General features: G+C 38.6%; 1 protein-coding gene across 1 annotated transcript in view; it reads left to right on the forward strand.

Annotated features, from left to right (window-relative positions):
* STAG3 (stromal antigen 3) overlaps positions 1–19,446 on the forward strand; it is a 1,295,475-nt gene that overhangs the window by 698,065 nt on the left and 577,964 nt on the right. The window contains exons 13-14 of the mRNA XM_053719478.1: positions 3,269–3,368; positions 3,434–3,549. Coding sequence (XP_053575453.1) covers positions 3,269–3,368; positions 3,434–3,549 — 216 coding nt within the window. The remainder of the gene's footprint in view (positions 1–3,268; positions 3,369–3,433; positions 3,550–19,446) is intronic.

Genomic DNA, 19,446 nt, shown 5'->3' on the forward strand with positions numbered 1-19,446 from the left:
GGATAATGTCCCTTAAAGGAACCTTCATTTTTCAGTAGCCGTCGATAGAATGGATGCTTCGCGCCAGATGTCTTGAAGATGAAGCTGCTCCGCGTCGGAAGTATGAAGATAGAAGATGACGTCTGGATGAAGACTTATGCCCGTCTGGAGGACCACTTCTTGCCGCTTGGATGAAGACTTTTCCCGGCTTGATGAGGATGGATGTCCAGTCTTTGAATACTGTAAGTGGATCTTCGGGGGTTAATGTTAGGTTTTATTAAGGGTTTATTGGGTGGGTTTTATTTTTAGATTAGGGGTTTGGGCAACGAAAAAGAGCTAAATGCCCTTTTTAGGGCAAAGCCTATCCAAATGCCCTTTTCAGGGCAATGGGAAGCTTAGGTTTTTAGATAGGATTTTATTTGGGGGGTTTGGTTGTGTGGGTGGTAGGTTTTACTGTTGGTTGGTTGTTTGTATTTTTCTTTACAGGTAAAATAGCTGATTTCTTTGGGGCAATGCCCCGCAAAAGTACCTTTTAAGGGCTATTGGCAGTTTAGTTTAGGCTAGGTTTTTTTGTTTTTTTTTGGGTGGGGCTTTTTTATTTTGATAGGGCTATTAGATTAGGTGTAATTAGTTTAAATATTTTATAATTTCTTTTTTATTTTGTGTAATTTAGTGTTTATTTTTTTGTAATTTAGTTAATTGTATTTAATTAATGTAATTGATTTAATTGTAGTGTAATGTTAGGTGTTAGTGTAACTCAGGTTAGGTTTTATTTTACAGGTAATTTTGTATTTATTTTAACTAGGTAGCTAGTAAATAGTTAATAACTATTTACTAACTAGTCTACCTAGTTAAAATAAATATAAACTTAGCTGTGAAATAAAAATAAAACCTAGGATAGCTACAATATAACTATTAGTTATATTGTAGCCAGCTTAGGGTTTATTTTACAGGTAAGTATTTAGTTTTATATAGGAATTATTTAGGTATTGTAATTTTTATTTAGATTTATTTTAATTATGTTAAAGTTATCGGGTGTTAGGGTTACGTTAGGGTTAGACTTAGGGTTAGGTTTAGGGGTTAATAACTTTAGTATAGTGGCAGTGACGGGTGCAGCAGATTAGGGGTTAATAAGTGTAGGTAGGTGACGGCAATGTCGGGGCAGCATATTAGGGGTTAATAAGTGTAATGCAGGTGTCGGCGATGTCAGGGGCAGCAGATTTGGGGTTAATAAGTGTGGGTAGGTGGCAGCAATGTCGGGGCGGAAGATTAGGGGTTAATAAGTTTAATGTAGGTGTCAGCGATGTCGGGGGCAGCAGATTAGGGGTGTTTAGACTCAGGGTTTATGTTAGGGTGTTAGGTGTAAATATAACTTTTCTTTTCCCATAGGAATCAGTGGGCCTGCGTTACGGAGCTTTATTGCAGATGTTAGGCTTTTTTTTATCCGGCTCTCCCCATTGATGTCTATGGGGAAATTGTGCACGAGCACGTAAAACCAGCTCAAAGCAGCACTGGTATTTGTGTGCGGTATGGAGCTCAACGCTGCCATATTGCCTGCTAACGCCGGGTTTTTGCAAACCTGTAATAGCAGCACTATAGGGAGGTGAGCGGTGGAAATAACTTGCAAATGATTACCGAGCCACTCATAACTCGTAATCTGGCCGATAGTTCTGATAACCCATTAAAACAAAACTAGACTAACTATTTCTTTCAAAAGTTAATATGTTATTGTATGGTTCTAGAATTAATGTGAACTAATAGATTTTAACTTGCTTTTAAATAAAAGGTTTGTGCTATTGCTAAGGTAGACAAAGGTAATAATGGTCATTCTGCTATCTGTTATGGGAATATCCTTTTAATTATTTCGTTTTTTTCATTATTTAGTTTTTATCGTGAGCCAGATTTGGGAACTATAGAACATAATTTGTACATGTAATAAATGCTTCAAATGTTTGAAAGATTACTCCCAATAGTTGATTAGGTCATATCTGGAATTGAGACCCTCTGGATGTCTAGGGCACAACTTAAACATCCAGAAGATCTCTCTATTGGCCAGTAATTTGTCAATGTTTCTACCTCTCTTAGGTAGTTTGACATGTTCAATAGCACACCATTTTAGTGTACACATTTCCCCATCATGTTTTTTCCACGAAGTGACATACCATTTGGCCTACCCCCGAGTAATAGTTGAGATATGTTCTCTTAGCCGAGATTTTATATCTCTATACTTGTGAAACAACTCATGTGATATATTTAATCAAATGTCCCTGTTCTCTTGTATATTTAGGAGAGACCACCCATAAAGCTAGAGATAGGATGAGCCAACACCGCTCCAATATATGGTGTGGCAATACTGAAGCTCCAGTGTCTTGCCACTTTATAGAGAAAGGCCATAATATTAGCCAGATGAGATGGCAAATTATAGATTATATACAAATACAAAGAAATGGCCTAGATAGGGAAACATTGCTTAAACAAAAAGAAACATGGTGGATTCATAAACTGGAGACTTTGGTCCCTAAATGTCTTAATACAGATTATATGTCAGTATATTTTGTAATCACCATATCTTTAAATGATCTATGTAAATATTTGATGAATTGTCCATTAGTAGTAAGCATCATTAAATTGTATATGAGAATGTTTAAGTATCCCATAGATTGATATTTTTATAGACAATTTGTTTGATTTTAAATAATTGTATGAATTCACCACTGGGTGGAGGTAGAGAGGCATGACATTTTGAAAATTAGCCCTTTGGCGCCAAAGTCTATTGAATAAAAGTTTGTAATACAGATCATTAACCCATGCATGATTAAGGGGTATCTACCCCGAAATGTCACTGTATTTGTTATATGTCCTAAATAAAAGAAGCTGACCCTTTATGGTGCTGTGGACATTTGTATATTTTGCATTTACAGAGTAGTTGTCTGGTATAAAAACATTTTTGATACAAACACTTCTAATATGATGTAGTCTGTAATACAAAATTTTTTATTGCCCTTTTCCCCTTCATATTTATCTATTTTTCTGTCTCTTGATTTTCATGTTTTCTTTGCTCTTAGTTACTTTAAAGCATTGCCTGACATAGCTCTTTAAAAACCTCTCCATTAGGCCCCGATGGTCTAAAGTTCTTCACTCTGGGAAGATTATCTAATAGGTCTTGTCAGTGCTTGGAGGCTGCTTAAAAAAATAAGATTGTTTGTGTGTTATTTATCACTGTCAATGTCTCTGACCTTCTGACTATTGCTCATATTGTTTTTCTTTGATTTTTTTCCCATTTTCTTAGTTCCATGAACATGCTGCTTATTTGGTAGACAGCCTCTGGGACTGTGCTGCATCCCAGCTCCGAGACTGGGAATGTCAGACTGACCTTCTTGTGGTTGAAAGTACGTTTGGGCGATAATGGACAACTTATTAACTTGCATGTGTCTTTGCAAGATCTTAACTCTAGGTCTTTTCATAGGTCTGGATAATAGGGAAGAGATTGCTGTGATTGAAATAATGGTATCTGCCATGAGACAGGCCGTGGAAGGAACGTCTCCAGTAGGCAGAGTTCCAGTCAGGAAAGTAAGATTTTTTACTATCAACTTCAAATTTCTATTTGCTTCCATTTTTTAGATACCATTTAATTCGTCTAATCTTCACTTTATTTTTAGTTTAAAGGGACACTAAACACTAAGGGCTATATTACGAGTGGAGCGCAATATTGCACTTTTGCGAGTGTGATGTTTGCGATCCAATCGTAATACCAGCACACACAATTGTGCACTGGTATTTGAAGTTCCCACAATGCGAATGTGACCTATGGGTGCACGATAAACTAGTGCTGCACTTGTAATCTAGCCCTAAATACATTTCATGCACCTTCCTGTAATCAAGGGTTCTGCCATTATGGCACTTAGGTTACACTGCAGGTATCTGAAGGAGAGTTGATGCACAAGTGCAAACACATCAGCACTGGAATGTAATGAAAGACAGATTTTAACATGGCAGTGCCTATGACTAGAATGTATTTAGGACCAGGTTATGAGTTGAGTGCTAGTGTTTGCGAGCAAGTGATATTGGGTTTTCACATTTGTTTCCGTGTAAGTTAAATTGCGGTTGTATTACAAGTTTAAAGTTAATGTGAAATCATGAACACAATTGTGATTTATGCTCGAATGATTACCGCAACCTCAAAGCTCTTGTTAACTGTTTAGTGAAACAAAAAAAAAGTGTCACAAAACACATCCAAAATACTTTACAAAGTACAGTTAAAGGCTCAAAGATTCGAGATCTCAATTTTTAGGAAACAAAAGGCAGGCCAAGGGCTTTAACATAGAGATACATACATATACAGTATGTATATGTATTGTATATATGTGTTTATTTATGTATAAATGTGTGTACGTAAGTATTTGTGAACACAAGAAAAGAACAGAGCGCAACCGCAACTCAAGGTAAAAGTATTATTACTTTTTCGAGCGCTAAAAACAAATTGCACTTACAAGAAATTGGCAATATTCAAGCCTTTAGAATTAACAATCCACTGGACCGCAATCTCTCTGACAGCCCTCCACGCTGGAATCAGATATGGCGTCTCCGGGAAGTCCGTAGGCTTAGGTGTTAATGACCAAATAGTTAATGGTAAAAAGTACTTGCAAAAGCAATAAGTATCGATGTCTTCAACAGTGTCCCTTTGTACAGTCTACGCGTTTCGTCCTCTTTAACGGGACTTTCTCAAGACTCAGGGTTTAATGTCCTAGTTCGCGGGGATCCTCTTCTTAAAACTCCAGCTACATTTCTATAGGCTGGAATATGGACCAATCACGAGCGCCAATCTGACACACCCACTCTCAATCCATTTCTCTTTGCTACGGTGAGTCAGACTGGAGCCGCCGGTCTCCACACTAATAATTTCATTCAGAACAACTGTATGATTAATACACATTTTACTATTATGCCGAATAAATATACATAAAAAAAATACATGAATAAATGCATACCTATAAACACAAACTCATCATAATATCATGCTTAAACATAGCGGCTGTGAGGCTCCTACCTAAAATACACATTGCTAAATGTTCTTAAAGGGATATTAACATTTTCTTAAAGGGATATTAACATTACCTTCTCCCTTCTACTACCTCCTATTACTGGTAATAGTGATGTACCAACACCAATCTTGATACTTAAGTAATATATATTAACCTAAAATTTTAAAACATTGATTTACAAGATTAAAAATTAATAATAATAGATATTGTCTAAAAAATTAATAATTATTATTTTATTCTAATTAAATTCATTACTACTTAAATTGATCTATTCTACGTTTGTAGGAATTATCTTATCTTATTCATTTCACGAAATTAAATCATGAATGCTTGGAGGTCCAAATCTATATTTAACCCTTTTGGGGCCAAGCAATCTAGAGATTGGATCCACTTTGTTTCTCTTTTCCTCAATTCCGTTAATCTTTGATGAGGGTTAGTAGTCACAGAAACTGTTTCTAAAATACTAATTCTAAGGCTACTGGGGTCATTGTTATGAAACACTCGAAAGTGATCGGACACACTATGTGTCTTGAGGCCTTGTTCTATGTTGTAAATGTGCTCATAACATCTACGTTTCACTTTCCTTTTTGTCCTCCCTACATAGACACACCCACATTTGCACGTTAAACTATATACCACATATGTGGATTGACAGGTACCTCGTGAATTAATGGGAAATGTTTTTGAATGACTAGTGTCCTTAATAGAATCCCTATTCCAAATTAAGGGGCACATGCAACAGTTTTTTCGACCACATTTAATGGTCCCTGGTTTCCCTTTAGCCCAATGGTCTAATGTTCCCAGTCCTCGTTGTTTATTACTTTCTAACATAGGCAATTTGGAGGGGGCAAGGATATTCTTGAGGTTCCTATTTTTCTTGTAGACAATATTGGGTTTGTCTTTAATTGCATATTTAAATGAAGCTTTTAGACTTTTGGGAGATACACAAACATATGAAAAATTAAGTAGAGATCCCACAGTCGAATACAATAAACAGCTGTTAAACATCTTGAGTGAAGCCAAAAATGAATCAATCCTGAACAATGATGAATTTGGATTTATATATAATCCCCATCCAAAAATACCTATCTTTTATCATATTCCCAAATTACATAAAGACCCCAGCAATCCCCCTGGTCGCCCCATCATTTCAGGGGTAGAGTCTATTACTAGTAATTTATCGACTTATATTGATTTCTTTATGCAGCCAATTGTGAAAAAGATCAAATCTTATATTAAGGATACGTTGGATGTTATCACACAGTTAGAAGGTTTAAGATGGAAAGAGGACTATGTGTGGATAACATGCGACGTATCATCTTTGTACACTAGTATTCCCCATAAAAACAGAATAGAAGCTTTTAATATCGTTGGTGCAAATAGTGGCATATCAAGCAAACATCTGGAGTTTTTAATTAAAGTGATAGACTTTATATTAAGTAAGAATTACTTTAACTTCCAAGGTAATTTCTTCAGACAGACCCAAGGGACGGCCATGGGTACTCCAATGGCGCCCTCTTATGCCAATATTTATATGGCCCAGTTTGAGGATGTGAAAATATGGAACAATAATCCCTTTGCAAAGTATATCGTCAAGTATCTGAGATACATTGACGATATTATTATTATTTGGCAAGGAGATGAAATATTGGCTACAGAATTTATCAATTATATGAATACCAATACGTTTAATTTATTATTTACCAGTAAAATGTCAAAAGTTAGTATTGAATTTTTGGACGTGGAATTTTTTAGTGAGGGTACTCCGAACACTATAATGGTGAAAAATTTCTGCAAACCCACCGATAGTAACGGATTCTTAAATCCCAATAGTGGCCATAAGAGATCGTGGATACAAAATATCCCCTATGGGCAGTTTCGTAGGGTACGTAGAAATTGTACCAAAATAGAGGATTTCAGTAAGGAAGCTGATGTGTTAGAAAAGAAGTTCTTAGAGAAGGAGTATGACAAGAATCTGATAATAGAAGCAAGAAATAGAAATACAGTGTGCAGTAGGGATGCACTTTTATGCCCAAAAGAGAGAACAAATAGTGAAGGGTCTGAGCATAATACAATCAGGTTTATAACTACGTACAATGAAGGTGCTGGTTTTTTTAAGAGAATCCTGAACAAACATTGGGGTATTCTGCAGGCAGACCCCCTACTTAGGGATGCAATTAAAGACAAACCCAATATTGTCTACAAGAAAAATAGGAACCTCAAGAATATCCTTGCCCCCTCCAAATTGCCTATGTTAGAAAGTAATAAACAACGAGGACTGGGAACATTAGACCATTGGGCTAAAGGGAAACCAGGGACCATTAAATGTGGTCGAAAAAACTGTTGCATGTGCCCCTTAATTTGGAATAGGGATTCTATTAAGGACACTAGTCATTCAAAAACATTTCCCATTAATTAACGAGGTACCTGTCAATCCACATATGTGGTATATAGTTTAACGTGCAAATGTGGGTGTGTCTATGTAGGGAGGACGAAAAGGAAAGTGAAACGTAGATGTTATGAGCACATTTACAACATAGAACAAGGCCTCAAGACACATAGTGTGTCCGATCACTTTCGAGTGTTTCATAAGAATGACCCCAGTAGCCTTAGAATTAGTATTTTAGAAACAGTTTCTGTGACTACTAACCCTCATCAAAGATTAACAGAATTGAGGAAAAGAGAAACAAAGTGGATCCAATCTCTAGATTGCTTGGCCCCAAAAGGGTTAAATATAGATTTGGACCTCCAAGCATTCATGATTTAATTTCGTGAAATGAATAAGATAAGATAATTCCTACAAACGTAGAATAGATCAATTTAAGTAGTAATGAATTTAATTAGAATAAAATAATAATTATTAATTTTTTAGACAATATCTATTATTATTAATTTTTAATCTTGTAAATCAATGTTTTAAAATTTTAGGTTAATATATATTACTTAAGTATCAAGATTGGTGTTGGTACATCACTATTACCAGTAATAGGAGGTAGTAGAAGGGAGAAGGTAATGTTAATATCCCTTTAAGAAAATGTTAATATCCCTTTAAGAACATTTAGCAATGTGTATTTTAGGTAGGAGCCTCACAGCCGCTATGTTTAAGCATGATATTATGATGAGTTTGTGTTTATAGGTATGCATTTATTCATGTATTTTTTTTATGTATATTTATTCGGCATAATAGTAAAATGTGTATTAATCATACAGTTGTTCTGAATGAAATTATTAGTGTGGAGACCGGCGGCTCCAGTCTGACTCACCGTAGCAAAGAGAAATGGATTGAGAGTGGGTGTGTCAGATTGGCGCTCGTGATTGGTCCATATTCCAGCCTATAGAAATGTAGCTGGAGTTTTAAGAAGAGGATCCCCGCGAACTAGGACATTAAACCCTGAGTCTTGAGAAAGTCCCGTTAAAGAGGACGAAACGCGTAGACTGTACAAAGGGACACTGTTGAAGACATCGATACTTATTGCTTTTGCAAGTACTTTTTACCATTAACTATTTGGTCATTAACACCTAAGCCTACGGACTTCCCGGAGACGCCATATCTGATTCCAGCGTGGAGGGCTGTCAGAGAGATTGCGGTCCAGTGGATTGTTAATTCTAATTGCTTGAATATTGCCAATTTCTTGTAAGTGCAATTTGTTTTTAGCGCTCGAAAAAGTAATAAAACTTTTACCTTGAGTTGTGGTTGCGCTCTGTTCTTTTCTTGTGTTCACAGCTACCAGTTGTTTGGGCGCTCTTCAGCGTCCAACGATCAGTAAAGCAGCACCGCTCTCAGCTACAGAGACAGGAGGGTTCTCATTCAAGCACCAGAACACATAACAGATTTTACCATACTCCTGGGGACATCGAGGTGAGATAGGTAGCATTTTTTAATGCTATCGTATTTAGTTTGTTTGTGTCAATAATTTTTCAGTACCGTGTAAAAATTAGAATTTAATTGATTTTTAATATTGTTTATTGTGAATGTTATTTATTTATAGGTGTGATTTATAGGTATTATTGACATAAAATAGGTAATACTCTGTGCCTGAAATGATATATTTTTTGCCTGAAATGTATATGTAAAGTTGAATAGACACAATTGATATTGGTACAGAGAGTATATCTATGTAACAAGGAGTGCTTAGTGTTCAGCTCACCTAGACAATTTTTCATTGTGAATTTTGTTTTGTTTTTAATCTTTTAACCAGTCAAGTGTGCAGAGTACAGCCTGATACAAAATAGTGGGTATCAGTCTCTGCAGCGGTGGTCAGTTAGCGCAGTGTTAGGGTAACAGTGTACGTAAGTATTTTTATATTTATTTGTGTATATATGTATATATATATATACACATACATAGACATATAAATATATATATATATATATATATATATATATATATATATATATTTTTCCTTCTTAATATGGGGAGAGTCCACTTCATCATTCCTTACTTGTGGGAAATACAGAACCTGGCCAACAGGAGGAGGCAAAGACACTCCAGCCAAAGGCTTAAATACCTCCCTCACTTCCCTCATACCCCAGTCATTCTTTGCCTTTCGTCACAGAAGTTTTGCAGAGAAGTGTCAAGATTCGGAGTAGTTCCTTATGAAGGGTATCTACCCTTCGAAATGGGACTGGAGTTTTAAGTAGTCTTGTCAGCCTCTCAGTGAGAGCATTGACAAAAGTTAGATTCTGGAAATGCAGTTGGAGTCTTTCTGTGAACCCATCCAGATTCATATTAACAGCTCCTAAGCAATCAGTGTTGACGAGTTTCACTGCCTGCTTCCATCACTCAAGTCCATGTCAGGAGCGATGCTACAGGACTGTCAAACTTGAGAGACTGTGTTTCTGTTTCACAGCTTAGATTGTTTAATGTATTTATACACATATGATAACGGAAGAAGACAGGGTCACAGTGTGGCTCCTTTTATCTGTATGGAATCAAGGGTTAATATCTCCTGAGGGGAGATTATTGAACAGTGAGGATTAATCTCATATATTTTTATTTGATTATACTGTGTTATGAGTGAGATGACCCAGGCACACAGAGAAAACTGCTTCTCTCCGATAACCAGCGCGGTCAGAAAGTAGTAAGTGAAGCTACGACCACACCCGGTCACATGGAGCGCAACCTAGGACCACCTCTTTTAAGGAAAGCATGCCAAGCTTGTAAAGTTGTGCCTCTAAAGTAACCTGCATGCTCCAACCTCAGCCTATGAGCCAGAAATCCTCCTCTAAGACCGAGCAACCTAAGACTTGGAAGCCGGCTCAGTCCTGGAATAAGTCTAAGCAGAACAAGAAGCCCGCTAAGACTAAATCAGCATGAAGGGGTCGCCCCTGATCCATCTATGGATCAGATAGGGGGCAGACTTTCGCTCTTCTCAGAAGCTTGGTTCAGGGATGTGCAGGATCCTTGGGTCGTGGAGGTCTTTGCTCAGGGTTACATAATTGGGTTTAAGTCTCTTCCACCCAAGGACAGATTTCATCTCTCAAATCTGTCATCAAAACCAAAGAAGAAGGAGGCCTTTCTGGTATGTGTTTGGGATCTGTCCTCCTTAGGAGTCATTGTCCCGGTTCCCATAGAGGAACAAGGTTTGTGATGCTACTCAAACCTTTTTGTGGTCCTAAAAAAGGAGGAAACTTTCCGCCTGATTCTGGACCTAAAGTGCTTAAACAAGTTTTAGAATGCCCCCTCGTTCAAGATGGAGACAATAAGGTCTATACTTCTCTTAGTCCAGAAGGGACAGTTCATGACCATTATAGATCTGAAGGATGCTTACCTTCATGTCCCAATCCACAGGGAACATTTTCAGTTCATAATGTTTGCCTTCCTGGACCAGCACTTTCAGTTTATTGCTCTTCCGTTTGGCCTAGCTACTGCCCCAAGAATTTTCACAAAGGTTCTGGGGGCTCTCTTGGCTGTGGCCAGAACCCAGGGCATTGCAGTAGCACCTTACTTGGACGATATTCTGCTACAAGCACCATCCTTTCGTCTAGCGGAAGAACATTCAGAATCTCTTCTCTCTCTTCTTCGATCCCATGGATGAAAGATAATCTTAGAAAATAGTTATCTTATTCCAAGCACCAGGGTAGAATTCCTGGGCACTATAATAGACTCACTAGTCATGAGGATATTTCTTTCAGACCAGAGACGCTGCAAGCTGGCTTCGGCATGTCTTGCCCTCAGGACCTCCTCAAGGCCCTCTGTGGGGCAGTGTATAGAGGTGATTGCTCCCATGGTGTCCAGCATGGACATAATTCCCTTTGCCAGGTTCTGTTTTAGACCGTTACAACTGTGCCTGCTGAGACAGTGGAACAGCAATCATTCGGATCTGTCTCAACAGATCTCTCTGGACAACCGGTCGAGAGAATCGCTCTCTTGGTGACTCTGTCCAGATCACCTGTCCCTTGGGACATCCTTTTTAAGACCATCCTGGGAGATTGTGACTACAGATTTGAGTCTCTTAGGATGGGGAGCAGTTTGGGGAGCCAATAATGCTCAGGGCCTTTAATCTCGGGAGGAGAGCGTTCTTCGGATCAACATTCTTTAACTTTGAGCAATCTTCACTGCTCTAAAGGCTTGGCCCCATCTGGGTTTGTTCAGTTTATCAGATTACTATCAGACAATATCACCTTGGTGGCTTACATCAACCACCAGGGAGGAACGAGGAGCTCCCTTGCAATGAGGGAGGTATCTCGGATTCTGCAGTGGGCAGAGGCCCACAACTGTTTGCTGTCAGCAATCCACATCCCGGGTGTGCACAACTGGGAAGCAAATTTTCTCAGCAGACAATCCTTTCATTCAGGGGAATGGGCTCTCTCTCCCTAGGTGTTTGTGGAGATATGCAACAAGTGGGGGACTCCGGAGATAGATCTCATGCCGTCCCGTCTCAATACCAAGCTACCCAGATATGGGTCGGAATCCAGGGATCCTCAGGCGGAGCTAATAGATGCATTAGTGGTGCCTTGGAGGTTCAGAGTCATTAATACTCTCATTCAAGCTTGTAAGCCGGTTACTCATCACATTTATCATAAAGTGTGGAGAACCTACTTATTCTGGTGTGAAGACTAAACTATGTTCCACATGCCTCGATAAAATACTGATATCTAAAAGAAACAAGATGTTTAGTGCCACTGTGCCGCCCACCTCTGAGGGGTCTCCGTCCTGTGAGGTGTGTTCCCTACATTCATCTCAGATTGCACATGCAGCTCCCCAGTGCACTTCTAATCCTCCTGCGGGAGGGGCCACATTGCTTCCCGATTTTGTTGAACAGTTACAAACTGCGGTATCTGCGGTCATTAGGTCTTTACCTCGCCAGGCCAAGCGCAAGGAAAGGTTAAACATTGCTATCCTTCCCAGGGGTCATTTACTCTGTTGGATGTATCTGAGACTAGACTATTTTCTAATGCTGAGTATTCCAATACTTCGAAGGACTCTCTCTCTGGGTGCGGAGGAACTGGTTCCCGTAAAGATGGTCAATATTATTAAGAATGAGCCGGAGAGACTTGGCTCGTCTTTCTCCCCTTCTTCTTTCTTTAAAAAAATGTTCCTGGTTCCAGATTCTCAGCTAGAGTTGTGGGGATCTGTGCCTAAGGTGGGTGGAGCTATCTCCACGCTCCCTAAACGCACCACTATCCCGCTTGAGGACAGTTTGTTGTTTAAGGAACCCATGGATAATAAATTAGAGACCCTGTTAAGAAAAATGTTTCAGCACACAGGGTTTAGTTTTTCAACCTGCAGCCGCGCTTGCGGGAGCCGCTACCTATTGGTGCAACTCTCTGTCAGAAATGATCAAGGTGGAGACACCCCTAGATGAGATACATGAAAGAATTAAGGCCCTGAGGGTAGCTTATTGGTTTATTTGTGATGCTAATATGCAGATTATTCGCTTGAATGCCAAGACATCAGGCTCTTCTGTGCTGACCCAGAGGGCACTGTGGTTGAAGCCGTGGTCTGCTGACATGACGTCCAAATCTAGATTGCTTCCCCTTCCGTTTAAATGAAAGATTATTTTTGGTCCATGCTTGGACTCGATTATATCTACGGTCACGGGGAGCAAGGGTGCCTTTCTCCCGCAGGATAAGAACAAACCTAAGGTTCCTAATTTTCTGCCCTTTCGTCCGGGCAAGTCCAAACTACAGCAATCTGCCGCAAAGACCGAGCAATCCAAGGGATCTTGTAAACCCTCTCAGTCTTGGAATAAAGCCAAGCAGAGCAAGAAGCCCGCCGAGACAAAATCAACATGAAGGAGCGGCCCCCGATCCGTCTCTGGATCTCATAGGGGGCAGACTCTTTTTTTTCCGCAGAGGTTTGGTTGAGAGACGTACAGTATCCTTGGTTTCTGGAAGTTGTTACCCAGGGTTACAGGATAGGTTTCAAAACTCATCCTCCCAGGGGCAGATTCCTTTTGTCAAATCTCTCATCAAATCCAGAGAAACGGATTGCCTTTCTAGAGTGCATGAGGGATCTCTCCTTTCTAGGAGTAATTGTACCGGTACCTCTAGCAGAAAGGGGTCTAGGGTACTATTCAAACCTTTTCGTGGTACCAAAGAAGGAGGGCATGTTTCGCCCAATTCTAGACCTAAAGTGCTTAAACAAGTTTCTGTCAGTTCCATCGTTCGAAATGGAGACAATAAGGTCTATACTGCCCCTAGTTCAAGAGGTTCAGTTTATGACAACGATAAACTTGAAGGACGCTTACCTTCATGTGCCAATACACAAGGATCACTTCAGGTTCTTAAGGTTCGCCTTTCTGGATCAGCACTTCCAGTTTGTAGCTTTTCCCTTCGGCTGACTACTGCTCCAAGAATCTTCACAAAGGATCTGGGAGCTCTACTCGTGGTGGCGAGATCCAGAGGGATAGCAGTGGCTCCTTATCTGGACGTCATTCTGGTTCAGGCTCCGTCCTGCCAGCTGGTAGAGGACCACTCGAGTGCTCTGCTCCTTCTGCAATCTCATGGATGAATGGTAAACTCAGGAAAGAGTTCTCTGGTTCCCAGTACCAGAGTGGAGTTCCTGGGCACGATAATAGACTTCATTGCCATGAAGATATTCCTAACAGACAAAAATATGTTGAAAGATTGTCTCCCAAAAACTCTAAAATATCTCACGTACATATCATCTAAAATATCTCATGTACATGTAGTATCAGCAAGAGATTGATACATTTGAATCAAATTATAAAACGTGACAAATGACGTTGTTACAAAGAAAAGGCGTCCAAACAATTATTCAGTGGGGAAGCCAGAGAGTCTATGACAAATTTCTTCTGATGTTGTGGAAATCGGGAACGCTGGAATATAAGAAGATTCCAATCAGGAGCGAAAACGGGACCAAAAACAAAGGTGACAAGTCTTACTTACACCAGATGTTTAAGAAGTCTCCGCTAGATAGTCATTCCTGTAGTTGGACACCACACAGCGTCTGTGAAAGCAGATTGGGATCCTTGAAAGACTGGAACAAACACCTCCTGGCGTCTTTGAAGCAGTTTCAAATTTCACAGTGTGAAGTAAAAAAGTGCCTGAACGGCACTATGATGTTCACTACTGAAGCCCAAAATAGACAGTTCAAAGAGTAACGTGTTTCAGCCCACACAGGGCTTTTTTTCAAACTCTAAGACTAGTAGGATCTTGCCGCTTTATATACTCTTCAAGACAATGCAATAGCCAATCTGAAAGAACTAAAGATTGGATTTTTTTAAATTGCATTGTTAAATTAAGATAGTTACAATTCAAACGTGAACTGTATATACATATATATATATATATATATATATATATATATATATATATATATATATATATATATATATATATATATAAAATGTACATTAATTATACATTTACAACAAATTAACAACAAATTAAATTAATGTTGTTTAAGGGGATATAATAATAGCGACAAGAAAACACTAAACGGCATATTTAGCAGAAAACACTTAGCAAAGTATATTTAGTAACAAGCATAAATATAGCTGCAAGCAGCAATATAGGTGGCCAAGTGCATCACTTTTGCAATGGCATACAAGCAGCTATGTCACAATATAAAGCTACATAACAAGTTTTTACAGTTCTAACATAAGCATTTGAAGAAAAAAAAAACACATTTTCAAATTTTTTGCATTTTTTTAAAATGGCTGCCACACCAACATGAACTGATGTTACTCTAGGTGAAAATATATGGTTATACTGCAAATTTCAAAACATTAACATAAGCAGTTGGAAAGAAAAGACATTTTCGAAATTTTTGTGTAAACTAATATGGCTGTCACAGCTTGTGACAAATTCCTTCACCATGAACAACTGTGACTCTAGGTCACAATATAAGGTTATACATCAAGTTTCACAGTTTTAATATAAGCGGTTGCAGAGAAAATAGATTTTCACATTTTTTGCGTAAAATAAAATGGCTGCCACAGCTTGTGACTAATCCATTCAACATGAACAACTGTGACTCTAGGTCACAATATAAGGTTATACAGCAAGTTTCACAGTTCTAACATAAGCGGTTGCAGAGAAAATAGATTTTTGAAATTTTCGCATAAAACAAAATGGCAGCCAGATCATATGATATACAGCCTCCATATTATGCACAATAGTTTGTACCATAGATGTCAATAAACTTGGCAAAAATAAAGCATTTTTATAAAACATTTTTTTTTTATTATTATTATTAATTAAAAAATATCATTAAAGGGACACTGAACCCAAATTTTTTCTTTCAGGATTCAGATAAAGCATGCAATTTTAAGCAATTTTCTAATTTACTTTTATTATCAATTTTAATTCATTCTCTTGCTATCTTTATTTGAAAAAGAAGGCATCTCAGCTAAGGAGCCAGCAAATGTTTGCTTCAGGACCATGGACAGCACTTGTTTATTGGTGCTGACCAATCAGCAAGGACAACCCAGGTTGTTCACCAAAAATGGGCCGGCATCTAAACTTACATTCTTGCTTTTCAAATAAACATACCAAGAGAATGAAGAAAATTTGATAATATGAGTAAATTAGAAAGTTGCTTAAAAATGCATGCTCTATCTGAATCACAAAAGAAAATTTTTGAGTACAGTGTCCCTTTAAGCATTTTTGAAGAATTCAAAATGGCTGCAGAACCACATGACCTATCAACTTCTCTTGAACAAATCTGAAAGTTAGTCATAAGATAACTCTATAAACAAAATTTCAAGTCTGTCCCATAAGCGGTTTTGGAGAAGAAGATTTTTGTAGTTTTTAAAAACAGTGCATACGAAACAAAATGGCCGCCAAGTGATGCAATGTATGACTTTCAAATTGCACATTCTAATGCTCACTATAGACCTCTACAAATGACCGGTAAGGAGGACAGATCCCGCACACACCACAGAAAGACTTCCCTCTTCTCTGGTTTTAAAGACAGGCTTGAGAGGAGAAATCTGTCCTTGGGTGGATGAGATTTGAAACCTATCTTGTATCCCTGAGCTATGACCTCCAGGACCCACAGATCCTGCACATCCCTGGACCAAGTGTCTGAAAACAGCGACAAATTTGCCCCCTACACGATCCAGCCCTGGATCGGGGGCCGCCCCTTCATGCTGGCTTGTTATCCGCTTGCTTCTTGTTCTGCTTGGATTTATTCCAGGATTGGGCCGGCTTCCAAGTGCTCTTGGTTTGCTCGGGTTTAGAGGAGTACTGCTGACGTTGGGACTTCTCAGAACAAAAGGAACGGAAATTAGATCCTTGTCCCTTAGACTTGTTCTTTTTATCCTGCAGTAGGAAGGCACCCTAGCCCCCAGTCACCGTGGAGATAATGGAGTCCAAGCCTGGACCAAATAAAATGTTTCCCTTAAAGCAAAGGGAAAGTAGTCTAGACTTAGAAGTCATGTCCGCAGACCAAGACTTCAGCTAGAGTGTCCTACGCATCTGTACTGAGAAAACAGATATCTTAGCATTCAGGCGAATAATCTGCATGTTTGCATCACATATAAAAGAAAAAAATGGAGACTGGAGTTCAAGGGACTGATCTAAGAGTAGTATTATTAAAAACAAATTTAATTACACACAATAAAAATGCACTCACACTCTTTGACCTCTAACACGTGAGGTATGTAAACAGCACATCAAAAGGAGGACCAATGCAGCTATGTACAGAGTCCCAATCTGTTTCTCGGATCCCTTCACTATTGGTGTGTCAGCAGTAACAGCTGTGCTGCTTACCTTTGTATTTGTATCTCCGTGGTGATTCCCCAAGGAATTGGCACAAAATCTGAGTCTCTGGCTGCTAACAATGCCCCCTTTGAATAGTTATTCAAAATACACAAGAGTGTACAAACCGCTAATCACTACCAGTCTGCTACAGTCGTTCACAAGCCGGCTAGAACGCTGTGTGTCTGATAGCTCCAAGCGTATGTCAATGTGGGCGTGGCTTGACCTGTTTTGTGGTGCTCCTCCCCACTTCGTCAGAGGCATGCCCACATACCTTGACAACTACCTTTTATAGGACTTCCCTGTTATCTGAGCAATAGTGTTAAGGTTGAATAGCACATATGTAATTATTTATTGATTGTAGTGTATTCCAGTGGCTGCCAGGTAAATACATTTATAAAGGTGTTTATATGTTTCATATGGAATGCTTATGTTGCCAGAATATTTCACAGACTATATTTATGTAAAAATATATATGATGACTCTTTATATATTACATAGACACATAAAAACATATTAAAAATAGAATTAATACTTAATAGTTAATATTTAATAATTAGTAAAACATTTAATTATCTACCAAACATATATATGTTCACATATGTTATAAAAAAATAAAATATACACTAAAAATAGATGCATCAATTAATAACTTCTGAAAAATGAATAAATATATTAAAATTGTTTTTTACCAATTGACTAAATATGTGTGCTCTAATTCATTATTTGTATACTTGAGTACATGCTAGTTTGCCTAAAATGATACTTTGTGTGCTCAAATTTATGTTGATTTATATGAATTTGTAAAAACCCCATTTTTTTTATAATCATAATAATAATAAACATTCATAGTGCATACAATGTAAAATATACAAAAAATAAAAAAGGAGGAACGACAGTGGACATAATACTGGCATATACTTGAGTGGACAACTAATATCCATTTATTTGTGTGTGTATATATATATATATATATATATATATTATTTTTTTTATTATTATTTGTATGTATTTATACCTTATCCACCTCTATGCCACATTCCCCTTACCCATGTCAATTCTTTTATGCTCACATAGAGTATATTTTAAAAAAAAAAGGTTCATACAAATCAATCTGTAAAAGTATTTGCATCTATACCCCTAAAATAACCAACCAAAGAGGTGGTGTTGTTGATACAGAGTAGATGGAACCACACATTATGAATCTATAAAAGCTGCTAGATCCACTTCTTCCATGCTGTTCTAGTGTACCCAATGTGTAGATCCAAAATGTCTCTCTCTGTCTTAATAGTCTCAGGCAATCACCGCCCCCTTCATTCCTCTTTACCTGTTAAATTGCTTTAATTTTTAGATCCCTACTGTCTTTTCCATGTACCTCCAAGAAATGGGCTGACACTCCATGGGTGGTAAGTCCTATATCTATGTTCCTAAGATTTTCAGTCAATCTATATTTTCACTCTCCTTTTCTCTTGTTAAGTGTATCCAGTCCACGGATCATCCATTACTTGTGGGATATTCTCCTTCCCAACAGGAAGTTGCAAGAGGATCACCCACAGCAGAGCTGCTATATAGCTCCTCCCCTCACTGCCATATCCAGTCATTCTCTTGCAACTCTCAACTAAAATGGAGGTCGTAAGAGGACTGTGGTGTTTTATACTTAGTTTATTTCTTCAATCAAAAGTTTGTTGGGGGCGGAGCTAACCGCCGATGTGGATGGCTGCATTTTTGCAGAGCTCCCGACTCAGGACTCACAAAAAGAGATTTATCTACCTAATTTGCCAGCCTAAAGTATTTAATATTTGAGTCCTACCTAGAGGGGTTACTGTGTGCTTGAGTTTGGGAGCATGCAAGAGCCTCTTTTCTTCTAATGTAAGACCTACTACGGGCCACGAGTAATCCAAGCGGGGACCATGGAGTCAGAGACACTAAAGATGGTGGCCTAAACAACAAAGGGATTTGTGAAGAGAGAGGTTAGAGCGACTCTGACAGAGAAGAAAGGTGAGGTGGAACTGCCTGCCACGCACTCGAGCGCTACCTTGGTGGACTTGCACACCTAACAGGAGGAATCACTGCAGCACTTAAGAGCGTATTAACATCCTCCAAGCATCTCCTGTATTATAATGCCTAAGGAGGGCTATGATGCACCGCCGCCCGGCATGGAGGCCCAAGTACCCTATATTGCTATCAGAGACTTGCTGGAGGAGCATGGGAGGAGGATCTGCGAGAGGCTTGATGCCTTTATTAACAAAATTCA

Source organism: Bombina bombina, chromosome 6 (genome assembly GCF_027579735.1).
Source record: "Bombina bombina isolate aBomBom1 chromosome 6, aBomBom1.pri, whole genome shotgun sequence".
Classification (NCBI taxonomy): Eukaryota; Metazoa; Chordata; class Amphibia; order Anura; family Bombinatoridae; genus Bombina; species Bombina bombina.